Below are 12,423 nucleotides of genomic sequence, written 5' to 3' on the forward strand. Positions count from 1 at the left end.
GTGAGGGGGGGGGCTATAAATGGCGGGGGGGGTGTGTGAGTGGGGGGGTTGTGCGTGGGGGGGTTTGGATGGAAAGTGGGGGGTATAAATCGGGGAGGGGGTTGTGAGTGGGGGGGTTGGGATTGAAAGTGGGGGGGGGTATAAATGGGGGGGTTGTGAGTGGGGAGATTCGGATGGAAAGTGGGGGGTACAAATGGGGGGGTTGTGAGTGGGGGGGTTGTGAGTGGGGGGGTTGGGATGGAAAGTGGGGGGGTGTTGTGAGTGAGGGAGGTTGGGATGGAAAGTGGGAGGTATAAATGGGGGGGCGGTGTTGTGAGTGGGGGGGTTGGGATGGAAAGTTGGGGAGTGTTGTGAGTGGGGGGATTCGGATTTAAAGTGGGGGGGTATAAATGGTGGGGGGGGGGTTTGAGTGGGGGGGGGGTTGGGATGGAAAGTGGGGGGGGGGGTATAAATGGAGGGGAGGGGGTTGTGAGTGGGGGGTGTTGTGAGTGGGGGGGTTGGGATGGAAAGTGGGGGGGTATAAGTGGGGGGGGGTTGTGAGTGGGGGGGGTTGTGAGTGGGGGGTTGGGATTGAAAATGGGGGGGTGTTGTGAGTGGGGGGGTTGGGATGGAAAATGGGGGGTATAAATGGGGGGGGGCTTGTGAGCTGGGGGGTTGTGAGTGGAGGTGTTGGGATGGAAAGTGGGGGGGTGTTGTGAGTGGGGGGGTTGGGATCGAAAGTGGGGGTATAAATGGGGGGAGGGTTGTGAGTGGGGGGGTTGGGATGAAAAGTGGGGGGTATAAATTGGGGGGCGGGGGTTGTGAGTGGGGGGGTTGGGATGGAAAGTGGGGGGGTGTTGTGAGTGAGGGGATTCGGATTTAAAGTGGGGGGGTATAAATGGTGGGGGGGGGGTTTGAGTGGGGGGGGTTGGGATGGAAAGTGGGGGGGGGGGGGTATAAATGGAGGGGAGGGGGTTGTGAGTGGGGGGTGTTGTGAGTGGGGGGGTTGGGATGGAAAGTGGGGGGGTATAAGTGGGTGGGGGGGGTTGTGAGTGGGGGGGGTTGTGAGTGGGGGGGTTGGGATTGAAAGTGGGGGGGTGTTGTGAGTGGGGGCGTTGGGATAGAAAGTGGGGGGTATAAATGGGGGGGGGTTGTGAGTGGGGGGATTGGGATGGAAGGTGGGGGGGTATAAGTGGGGGGGGGGGGTTTGAGTGGGGGGTTGTGAGTGGGGGGGTTGGGATGGAAAGTGGGGGGGGTGTTGTGAGTGGGGGGGTTGGGATGGAAAGTGGGGGGTATAAATGGGGGGGGGGGGTTGTGAGTGGGGGGGTTGGGATGAAAAGTGGGGGGTATAAATGGGGGGGGCGGGGGATGTGAGTGGGGGGGTTGGGATGGAAAGTGGGGGGGTGTTGTGAGTGAGGGGGTTGGGATGGAAAGTGGGGGGTATAAATGGGGGGGGCGGTGTTGTGAGTGGGGGGTTTGGGATGGAAAGTTGGGGGGTGTTGTGAGTGGGGGGATTCGGATTTAAAGTGGGGGGTATAAATGGTGGGGGGGGGGGTTTGAGTGGGGGGGGGGTTGGGATGGAAAGTGGGGGGGGGTATAAATGAGGGGAGGGGGTTGTGAGTGGGGGGGTGTTGTGAGTGGGGGGGTTGGGATGGAAAGTGGGGGGGTATAAGTGGGGGGGGGTTGTGAGTGGGGGGGGTTGTGAGTGGGGGGGTTGGGATTGAAAGTGGGGGGGTGTTGTGAGTGGGGGCGTTGGGACAGAAAGTGGGGGGGTTAGAAATGGGGGGGGTTGTGAGTGGGGGGATTGGGATGGAAAGTGGGGGGGTATAAATGGGGGGGGGGTTGTGAGTGGGGGGGTTGGGATTGAAAGTGGGGGGGTATAAATGGGGGGGTTGTGAGTGGGGGGATTCGGATGGAAAGTGGGGGGGTATAAATGGGGGGGGGTTGTGAGTGGGGGGGTTGAGATGGAAAGTGGGGGGGGTATAAATGGGGGGGGTTGTGGAGTGGGGGGGGTTGTGAGTGGGGGGGTTGGGATGGAAAGTGGGGGGGGGTGTTGTGAGTGGGGGGATTCGGATGGAAAGTGGGGGGGGGGGTTATAATAAATGGGAAGGGGTTGTGAGTGGGGAGTTGGGATGGAAAGTGGGGGGTATAAATGGGGGGGGTTGTTGTGAGTGGGGGGGTTGGAATGGAAAGTGGGGGGTATATATGGGGGGGGTTGGGATGGAAAGTGGGGGGTGTAAATGGGGGGGGGGGTTGTGAGTGGGGGGGTTGGGATGGAAAGTGGGTGGGGTGTTGTGAGTGAGGGGGTTGGGATGAAAAGTGGCGGGGGGTATAAATGGGGGGGGGGGTTGTGAGTGGGGGGTTGTGAGTGGGGGGGTTGGGATGGAAGGCGGGGGGGCATAAGTGGGGGGTGGGGGTTGTGAGTGGGGGGTTGTGAATGGGGGGGTTGGGATGGAAAGTGGGGAGTGTTGTGAGTGGGGGGTTGTGAGTAGGGGGGTTGGGGATGGAAAGTGGGGGGTGTTGTGAGTGGGAGGGTTTGTCATTGGGGGGGTTGGGATGGAAAGTGGGGGGGTATAAATGGGGGGGGGGATTGTGAGTGGGGGGGATGGGATGAAAAGTGGCGGGGGGTATAAATGGGGGGGGGTTGTGAGTGGGGAAGGTGTGAGTGGCGGGGTTGGGATGGAAAGTGGGGGGGGGGGTGTTGTGAGTGGGGGGATTCGGATGGAAAGTGGGGGGGGGGTATACATGGGAAGGGGTTGTGAGTGGGGGGTTGGGATGGAAAGTTAAAATGGGGGGGGGGGGTTGTTGTGAGTGGGGCGGTTGGGATGGAAAGTGGGGGGTATAAATGGGGGGGGGGGTTAGGATGGAAAGTGGGGGTTGTAAATGGGGGGGGGTTGTGAGTGGGGGGGTTGGGATGGAAAGTGGGGGGTATAAATGGGAGGGGGTTGTGAGTGGGGGGGTTGGGATGGAAAGTGGGGGGGTATAAATGGGGGGGGGGGTTGTGAGTGGGGGGGTTGGGATGGAAAGTGAGGGGGTGTTGTGGTTGTAAGGGTTGGGGATGGAAAGTGGGGGGTATAAATGGGGGGGGGGGGTTGTGAGTGGGGGGGTTGGGATGCAAAGTGGGGGGTATAAATGGCGGGGAGGGTGTTGTGAGTGGGGAGTTGGGATGGAAAGTGGGGGGGTATAAATGGGGGGGTTGTGAGTGGGGGGGTGTTGTGGTTGGAAGGGTTGGGATGGAAAGTGGGGGGGTATAAATGGGGGGGGGGTTGTGAGTGGGGGGGTTGGGATGGAAAGTGGGGGGGTATAAATGGGGGGGGGGGGTGTGAGTGGGGGGGTTGGAATGGAATGTGGGGGGTATAAATGGGGGGGGTTGTGAGTGGGGAGGTTGGGATGGAAAGTGGGGGGTGTAAATGGGGGGGGGGGTTGTTGTGGGGGGGTTGGGATGGAAAGTGGGGGGGTACAAAATGGGGGGGGGGTGTGAGTGGTGGGGGTTGGATGAAAAGTGGGGGGGGGTACAAAATGGGCGGGGGGTGTTGTCAGTGGGGGGGTTGGGATGGAAAGTGGGGGGGGGGGTATAAATGGGAGGGGGTTGTGAGTGGGGGGGTTGGGATGGAAAGTGGGGGGGAGTTGTGAATGGGGGGAATGGGATGAAAAGTGGGGGGTATAAATGGGGGCGGGGGGGGGGGGTTGTGAGTGGGGGGGTTGGGATGGAAAGTGGGGGGTATAAATGGGGGGGGGGCTTGTGAGTGGGGGGGTTGTGAGTGGGGGGGTTGGGATGGAAAGTGCGGGGGTGTTGTGAGTGGGGGGGTTGAAATGGAAAGTGGGGGGTATAAATGGGAGGGGGGGTGTTGTGAGTGGGGGGGGTTGGGATGGAAAGTGGGGGGGTATAAGTGGGGGGGGGTGTGAGTGGGGGGGTTGTGAGTGGGGGTTTTGGGATGGAAGTGGGGGGGGTGTTGTGAGTGGGGGGTTGGGATGGAAAGTGGGGGGTTTAAATGGGGGGGGGGTGTTGTGAGTGGGGGGTTGGGATGGAAAGTGGGGGGTATATATGTGGGGGGGGTTGGGATGGAAAGTGGGGGGGTGTAAATGGGGGGGGGGGGTTGTGAGTGGGGAGGTTGGGATGGAAAGTGGGGGGTGTAAATGGGGGGGGGTTGTGAGTGGGGGGGTTGGGATGGAAAGTGGGGGGGTACAAAATGGGGGGGGGGGTGTTGTGAGTGGGTGGGTTGGGATGAAAAGTGGGGGGGGGTACAAAATGGGCGGGGGATGTTGTCAGTGGGGGGGTTGGGATGGAAAGTGGGGGGTATAAATGGGAGGGGGTTGTGAGTGGGGGGTTGGGATGGAAAGTGGGGGGGTATAAATGGGGGGGGTGTGAATGGGGGGAATGGGATGAAAAGTGGGGGGTATAAATGGGGGCGGGGGGGTGGTTGTGAGTGGGGGGGTTGGGATGGAAAGTTGGGGGGTGTTGTGAGTGGGGTGTTGGGATGGAAAGTGGGGGGTATAAATGAGGGGGGCTTGTGAGTGGGGGGGTTGTGAGTGCGGGTGTTAGGATGGAAAGTGGGGAGGTGTTGTGAGTGGGGGGAATGGGATGAAAAGTGGGGGGTATAAATGGGGGGGGGTTGTGAGTGGGGGGGTTGTGAGTGGGGGGGTTGGGATGGAAAGTGGGGGGTATAAATGGGGGGGGGTTATGAGTGGGGGGATTCGGATGGAAAGTGGGGGGGGTACAAATGGGGGGGCGGGTGTTGTGAGGGGGGGGTTGGGATGGAAAGTGGGGGGTATAAATGGGGGGGGGGGGTTGTGAGTGGGGGGGTTGTGAGTGGGGGGGTTGGGATGGAAAGTGGAGGGTATAAATGAGGGGGGGCGGTGTGGTGAGTGGAGGGGTTGGGATGGAAAGTGGGGGGTATAAATGAGGGGGGGGGGTGTGGTCAGTGGGGGGGGTTGGGATGAAAAGTGGGGGGGTATAAATGGGGGGGGGGGGGTTTGAGTGGGGGGGTTGTGAGTGGGGGGGTTGGGATGGAAAGTGGGGGCTATAAAATGGGGGGGGGGTGTTGTGAGTGGGGGGGTTTGGATGGAAAGTGGGGGGTACAAATGGGGGGGGGTTTGAGTGGGGGGGTTGGGATGGAAAGTGGGGGGGTGTTGTGAGTGGGGGGGTTGGGATGGAAAGTGGGGGGTATAAATGGGGGGGGCGGTGTTGTGAGTGGGGGGTTGAGATGGAAAGTGGGGGGGGTATAAATGGTGGGGGGGGTTTGAGTGGGGGGGTTGGGATGGAAAGTGGGGGGGGTATAAATGGGGGGGGGGGGTTGTGAGTGGGGGGTTGTGAGTGGGGGGGTTCGGATCGAAAGTGGGGGGGTGTTGTGAGTGGGGGGGGTTGGGATGGAAAGTGGGGGGTATAAATGGGGGGGGGGGGTTGTGAGTGGGGGGGTTGGGATGGAAAGTGGGGGGTATAAATGAGGGGGGGGTGTGGTGAGTGGGGGGGTTGGGATGGAAAGTGGGGGGGGCTATAAATGGCGGGGGGGGGTGTTGTGAGTGGGGGGGGTTGTGCGTGGGGGGGTTTGGATGGAAAGTGGGGGGTATAAATCGGGGGGGGGGGGGTTGTGAGTGGGGGGGGTTGGGATTGAAAGTGGGGGGGTATAAATGGGGGGGGTTGTGAGTGGGGGGATTCGGATGGAAAGTGGGGGGGTGTTGTGAGTGGGGTGGTTGGGATGGAAGGCGGGGGGGTATAAGTGGGGGGTGGGGGTTGTGAGTGGGGGGGTTGGGATGGAAAGTGGGGGGTATAAATGGGGGGGGAGTTGTGAATGGGGGGATTGGGATGAAAAGTGGAGGGTATAAATGGGGGGGGGCTTGTGAGTGGGGGATTGGGATGAAAAGTGGGGGGTATAAATGGGGGGGGGAGGGGTTGTGAGTGGGGGGGGGGTTGGGATGGAATATAGGGGGTATAAATGAGGGGGGGGGTTGTGAGTGGGGGGGTTGGGATGGAAAGTGGGGGGGTATAAATGGGGGGGTTGTGAGTGGGGGGATTCGGATGGAAAGTGGGGGGGTGTTGTGAGTGGGGTGGTTGGGATGGAAGGCGGGGGGGTATAAGTGGGGGTTGTGAGTGGGGGGGTTGGGATGGAAAGTGGGGGGTATAAATGGGGGGGGAGTTGTGAATGGGGGGATTGGGATGAAAAGTGGAGGGTATAAATGGGGGGGAGCTTGTGAGTGGGGGATTGGGATGAAAAGTGGGGGGTATAAATGGGGGGGAGCTTGTGAGTGGGGGATTGGGATGAAAAGTGGGGGGTATAAATGGGGGGGGGAGGGGTTGTGAGTGGGGGGGGGTTGGGATGGAATATGGGGGGTATAAATGAGGGGGGGGTTGTGAGTGGGGGGGTTGGGATGGAAAGTGGGGGGGTATAAATGGGGCGGGTCGTGAGTGGGTGGGGGTGGGATGGAAAGTGGGGGGGGGGTATTAATGTGGGTGGGATGGTAAAGGGATTGGGGGGATGTGAGTTGGGGGATGCAGTTGTGCATTGGGGGGGGGGGGAAGTGGGTTGGTGGGAGTGAGGATCTCGAGAGATGGTGAGTGAGGTTGTGATCAATGAGGAGATACTTTTTGGTGGAGGGGTTTGTGGATTGTGACGGTCATCTTGCAAAGGGACGAGACGCGACATGGGGGGGGGAGGGAGCTCCTCTGCCCGTCCATATTCGGAGTGCTGGGGACTGAACGTGGCAAGGCAGCGCTCGCGGGTGAAGTTTACCCTGCACGTTAAAGCGGCCAACTTACACGGGTTTAAGCGGGGGGGGTGTCAACATCCATCGTGCGTCGGCACAATCGCCGCCATACTTCTCAAGGAAGAGTTCGCCCGCGCGTGCGGCCACCTTGGTTAAGGTTGAGCGCCGATGCCGAGTTGAGATTTAGGGCGGCCATCTTACTATGGGGTGATTTGTCGGCGGCGGTGGTGGTGGTGATGATCGCGCTTCCGTGCAGCAGCCGCGGTGAGAACCTCCGCCGCCCACCAGCACCGCTCCCTCCGATTGCCCGAGCCCGCTCAACTCACTCTCCTGCCCTGGCCTCCTCTCCCGGCCGCCCGGGGGGCACCCCCCCCTTAACCTGCTCTACATCGGCATCGGCCAGGCTGCCGTGAGTACCGACGGAGCCCTTGCTCAGCTCGACGACCCCCCCTCGGCCAGATCCCCGCTCGGACAGCTCCAGGAGGGGTGGTGGGCACGGGCCACGCTGCGGCAGCCCCGGTATCACCTGGAGGTGTGAGGAGGGCCGTGTGGAGCTCGCCTCGCCTACTCTTTGCCTTGCGGCCCGCGTGTTACACCAGAGCTGCAGGGTGACCTGACCCCCCAATAATGGGGGGCCCAATCTGCAAGTGACTGGACCCTCATTTGCGCCGATCTAGAGGTGTACAGAGCCACGGGTGACGCGACACCTGGCGTGAGTGAAGCAACCTCTACAGGTGACCAACCCCACCCCCACCCCCCCAGGTGACCGGACCCTCAACAGGTGACCAACCCCCCCACCCCCCAGGTGACCGGACCCTCAACAGGTGACCAACCCCCCCACCCCCCAGGTGACCGGACCCTCAACAGGTGACCAAACCAACCGCCCTCTCCCCCCCCAGGTGACCGGACCCTCACCAGGTGACCAACCCCCCCCACCCCCCGCCCTCCCAGGTGACCGGAGCCTCACCAGGTGACCAGACCCACGGGTGAGCCGCGAGCATGGCCGGGCTGGAGGCACACGTGGGCATCCCGGACCCCTACATGCTCGTGAAGCCGCCGCAGTGCGACTCGGACGTGAAGCTGGAAGACGGAGACTGCGGCCACGCCGCCAGTGAGTCTTCCAGTGGCGGTGAGACGCGAGTGATGATAATTTACACATGCAAGTAGTGTACTCGGGTCGATCCACTGTAGGATTACGGCCTCCACACATAGTGCGGGCCCTGGGCGTTGTTTGGCCATACCTGACCACGTTGGCCTTGGCAGGATGTTCAAAGGTTAGGGGAGCGTAGTAGAGTGTGGTGGTGGTGCCAATTACTTTAGCGGATAGTGAAATACAATGCATTGATCTCCACTGCCCTCTGTTGACAACACAGCCTCGCAGCAGCCTACAGCCCCACTCCGGTCACCCATCCATGAACGACTCAGATTTGACCAGAACGGGTGATTTGAAATGATCTGAAAATTACATAATTGGGAATACACGTAGTAGGTCCCTCGTAAAAAAGGAAATTTGGTAGGACCCTCCTGAAAAAGGATTTTGAGACTATTTGGAGGCTTTCCTGGGTAAACGAGCGGAGTAATAATACTACAAATACATTATTGGCCATAGGCGTCCATTATAATAATCTGAATACTTTGGGGGGTGGGGGGGGGACGAATATAAACCCAAATGTAGGGCCACAGTGGCGAGATGTTAACTACCTCGCCTGGTTTATCGCAGGTTGTGGGTTCGATCCCGACCCTGACGACTATATTTGGATTTTGCATGTACTTGTGGTCAAGTGGATTTTTCTCCGGGTCCTCCGATTTTTTTTCCCTCCACATTTACAAACATGCGTTTAGAGTATTTGGCTGTGATACATTTCCACGTGATAAGCCACTTCATTGAGCTATCATTTGTGGCCAGGTTGCTTCTGAAAAAAGAGCTACATAGCTCAGCGGGATTTACCTGGTAAAATACCAAAAAGTTTTAGTTTCAAACAAAAACCTGATGACGCTGTGTGCGTTGCCAGAGTTGTGCTTCCCGATGGAGGCCCTGGCAGAGCACGATGAGGGGGCACTCTTCATGGGCTCCGAGACGGACGTCGTCACCAGCAATGGGGACCTGGACGCCAGCGAAGGTCGGGTCGTTGTTTGGCTGCGATTGTCACGTGCCGCCTGGACCCCACCATGCTGCATCGTGTGCACACACTGGGCCGCTCACTCTGTTACCTATGGGTTTACTGGACCCCGTGAAAGCACATTGGGTGGTTATTAATTGACAGGGCACCTGTCTGTATGGAGTTTGTATGTTCTCCCCCTGTTGTGCTTCAGTTTCCTCCTGATTCTCCAGTTTCTTCCCATTGCCGAAACTAAACACCATAACTGGTACCGGGCCAAAAACATTCCATTGCTGAAAAACGATCTGCATATGACTCAATTTGGGATTACACATCACAACTCCCCACTGCGAAAAATTTGGCAGGACCCTCCTGTAAAAGTCTTGGTGTTCTATGAGGCTTTGCTGGGTAAACAAACGTAATAACCAAAATTGTCATAATAATTAGGCAGTGTAGGTGTGTAATATGTCACCTCCAGCACCACCCTCAAACAATTGAATCTTCATGATTCTATGTTGAATGTATCTAGGTTTTATCTTGGCACAGGTAAAACCCATAGAGCAATAAATGCTTATTTTCGATGGGGTCCTGCTTCCACAATGAACCTGGTTTCAGAAAAAAAAATACATGAATAAAACAATCCAAAAACAGCTACTTTATCAAGTTATGAATTGTAAGGTCGTGCACCATCAACAAGGTAATATCAGTGCAATAAATACAAGGCTAATAGAACAGATCACGTAAAAAAATCGATTCAGGAACGGATTATTTTTTTCTCTTTTTTTACATCTAATTTGATTAGCACGGTTGGCTACGTATGGTGTGAAATAAGTTCTAAATACATACATTTGTGTTTTTCCCTATGTTTGTACTGGCTTGTTCGCCCCATAAGAATATATATTCCATGAATGGTAAATCATCTCTTCTAACATGCTTAATTCAATGCAAATATTGTGAGAGTATAAATCTATTAATAAACGAATGCAGTGCTGCATCCTGCATCACTAATTCAACATCAATGCACCCAGGTTGCCCTTGCAATGTAGGCAATGTTTTACATGTCTCAATGAGTTTGATTTCTTATTCTGGTGAAAGAAAGGACACTGTAGATTATAATAGGGGTGCCGTGGGGCACTTGAGACGGTGATTCCCAACTCCTCCAAGCCTTGGCGTGATTCCCCACGCATTGTCGATCCTACAGAGCATGTGGTCATTGAGGACGGTGAACCGAGCCACCTGCTCCTGCAGTGCGCACAGATGGAGGAGGACAAGACCAGCGGCTGTGTGGAAGAGGTGGGGGGCGAGTTGCCTCCCGATCACGCCGCCTTTGGCCTGGATGCGGGAGTGGCGGCGGCGGCAGTGCTGGAGGGCAACGCCGAGGCGATGGAGACACCGCTCAGGGCATGCCGGGAGCGGAGCAAGAGAGCCGTGCGCTGGAGCAAGCGGTGTCCCACCGAGCCGGAAGGGCCCGACGACCCGGGGGATGCGCTGTTCCGGTGCAACACGTGCCAGCAGGAGTTCCGCAACCGCCTGTTGCTGGTGCTACACAGCCGCACGCACGGCGCCGGCGAGCAAGGCGGTGACGAACCGCGCACCAAGAAAGTGGCGACGGGCAAAGCGCAGGTGAAGCCGACGGCGGCGGCGCAGAAGAGGAAGCGCCCGGAGGGGAGGTCGAACGGGGAGAAGCCGTATGTGTGCGAGGACTGCGGCAAGGCATTTGCGCAGCCCTTCCACCTGCTACAGCACAGGCGCACGCACACGGGCGAGCGACCGTACACCTGCAGCCAGTGCGGCATGTGCTTCGTCTACTCGTCGGTGCTGCGCCTGCACAAGCGCGTGCACTCGGGCGAGAAGCCGTTCAAGTGCGGCGAGTGCCAGCGCGCCTTCACGCAGTCGTCCAACCTACGCAAGCACATGACGACGCACACGGGCGAGCGGCCGCACCAGTGCGAGAGCTGCCCCAAGCGCTTCACGCAGCGCTCGGCCCTCAACCGCCACCGCAAGACGCACGGTGGGGAGCGGGCCTTCGTGTGCGAAGACTGCGGCAAAGCCTTCATGTTCCGCACCAACCTGGCGCTGCACCGGCGCGTGCACACGGGCGAGAAGCCGTACATCTGTGACGAGTGCGGAAAGCGCTTCTCGCTCTCGTCCGGCCTCGCGCGCCACAAGAAGGGCCACTCAGGCAAGCGGCCCTACGCATGCCCCGAGTGCGGCAAGGCCTTCATCCGCATGGCGCACCTCAACCAGCACCGGCACATGCACACGGGCGAGAAGCCGCACGTGTGCACCGTGTGCGGGAAGGGCTTTGCGCAGCACTGCGGCCTCAACTACCACAAGAAGCGCTGCTTCATTAGCCTGTGTTCCTGAGTCGGCTGCCATCGCCGCCACTGAGGCCACTGCCGCCACTGAGGCCACTGCCGCAGAAGCTGTATTTCCTGCTAAGCCGTGTCCACGCCAGGCATGTGGTGAAGTAACGCCGAGTCTGTTACAGCACGGGTCATTTGCGAGTGTGAGTGCCCGGTTATGGGCGCAGCTTCGAAGGCACAGGTGCCTCCTGTGGGGACACTGACGGCAGTGTAGTTTATTTGGCAGAGCTTTTAGACTACGTTTTTCGTTACCATGCACAGTGTTGGAAGGCAGGCTGTTAACTAAGTGACTGTGGTGGTCCCATGTCCACCCATTTTGTCAGTGTGTGACTGTCATCGACAGCGCCGTTCTGCGCCGGCACGTCATACACATCCACATCTCACCCACCACATCTGCCGTGGCCCGGTATTGGGGACACAGCAGTTTTATTTGTAAATACGTTTGCATGCTGTACATTAAACAACAACAAACTTTAATGTAAACTGAATTGTTTTCAAGAGCTTAAAATATTGCATTGAAATGTAGAATCTGTTTACCTCTAACGTAAGGTGCAAAGCAGTGTTTTAGTTCAAGGGAGACGCACGAACAGCCGTTATCTGGCAGATACTAAACAAGGATTTGTGTCACACGCAAGCTGTCCGGTTTGAGTTTGAAGTTTCCTTGATGAATGAAAAACACATTTTAGCATCAGTCTGGCGCTCTGTCATATATTTTTATTAATGTCATTGCTTTGATTATTATTAAAACTGGAGATGACATGGCGGCCAGTTTAACTTTCAGTTGTTATTCTTTCTAATTCACGAAGCTTCAAGCCCATGTCCGGACACCCTGGAGCACACGACCTAAGGCGCCTTTACAATAAATGGGATTTAGTCTTGGGGGTTGTATCCTCCTCAAAGCCCTAAGGTGTGCTTGAATTTTACCTAAATTATGTGTACTGCTTATCCGAGTTTTGTCGTCAGTAAACCACACGGTTTCATCTGTGTCTCTACGTGTGCCAATTATTTATCGTGTCACCATTGCCTATTCTCACTCCACTGCTAGTTGATGGTCTCTATGCGCAATTCACATAACTCCCTTCTTGCCTGTAGTCACGCGTTCCACCACTGCACTCGACATGCCCCGAGCCTTAACCCTCAGTTATCATAGCCACCCCCCTCTCCCAGTCATGCCTTAGCTAGGCCTCGGAACGTTATAGCCAATCCACAGCCATCAACAACAAGCGATAATTATATAATACGGTATTATCACCATTATAGTGCAGGGCTATTGCGAA

General features: G+C 57.5%; 1 protein-coding gene across 9 annotated transcripts; it reads left to right on the plus strand.

The window, feature by feature from the left end:
• The first annotated feature begins 6,500 nt into the window (after positions 1-6,500).
• LOC142906348 (uncharacterized) lies at positions 6,501-12,126 on the plus strand. 9 transcript variants are annotated; one of them, XM_076053994.1, is made up of 5 exons: positions 6,558-7,090; positions 7,581-7,599; positions 7,652-7,810; positions 8,694-8,801; positions 9,982-12,126. In XM_076053994.1, the coding sequence occupies exons 3-5, from the start codon at positions 7,681-7,683 to the stop codon at positions 11,145-11,147; spliced, it is 1,404 nt and encodes a 467-aa protein (XP_075910109.1). In that variant the 5' UTR covers positions 6,558-7,090; positions 7,581-7,599; positions 7,652-7,680; the 3' UTR covers positions 11,148-12,126. The 9 variants fall into 9 exon arrangements, with proteins under 9 accessions (XP_075910113.1, XP_075910116.1, XP_075910109.1 ...); XM_076053996.1 differs by having other exon boundaries at positions 6,558-6,945; XM_076053998.1 differs by lacking the exons at positions 6,558-7,090; positions 7,581-7,599 and adding an exon at positions 6,501-6,528 and having other exon boundaries at positions 7,633-7,810.
• The last annotated feature ends 297 nt before the right edge of the window (positions 12,127-12,423 follow it).

The sequence above is a fragment of the Petromyzon marinus genome, chromosome 63 (assembly GCF_048934315.1).
Source record: "Petromyzon marinus isolate PM22_M1 ecotype Great Lakes invasive population chromosome 63, UKy_Petmar_22M1.pri1.0, whole genome shotgun sequence".
NCBI classification, from domain to species: domain Eukaryota; kingdom Metazoa; phylum Chordata; class Hyperoartia; order Petromyzontiformes; family Petromyzontidae; genus Petromyzon; species Petromyzon marinus.

Coding starts and splice junctions, on each gene's coding strand:
- LOC142906348 (XM_076053998.1), top strand. CDS start 7,681: ATGGCCGGGCTGGAGGCACACGTGGGCATCCCGGACCCCTACATGCTC. Junction 7,811..8,693: donor CAGTGAGTCTTCCAGTGGCG/GTGAGACGCGAG, acceptor GTGCGTTGCCAG/AGTTGTGCTTCCCGATGGAG. Junction 8,802..9,981: donor GGACCTGGACGCCAGCGAAG/GTCGGGTCGTTG, acceptor TCGATCCTACAG/AGCATGTGGTCATTGAGGAC.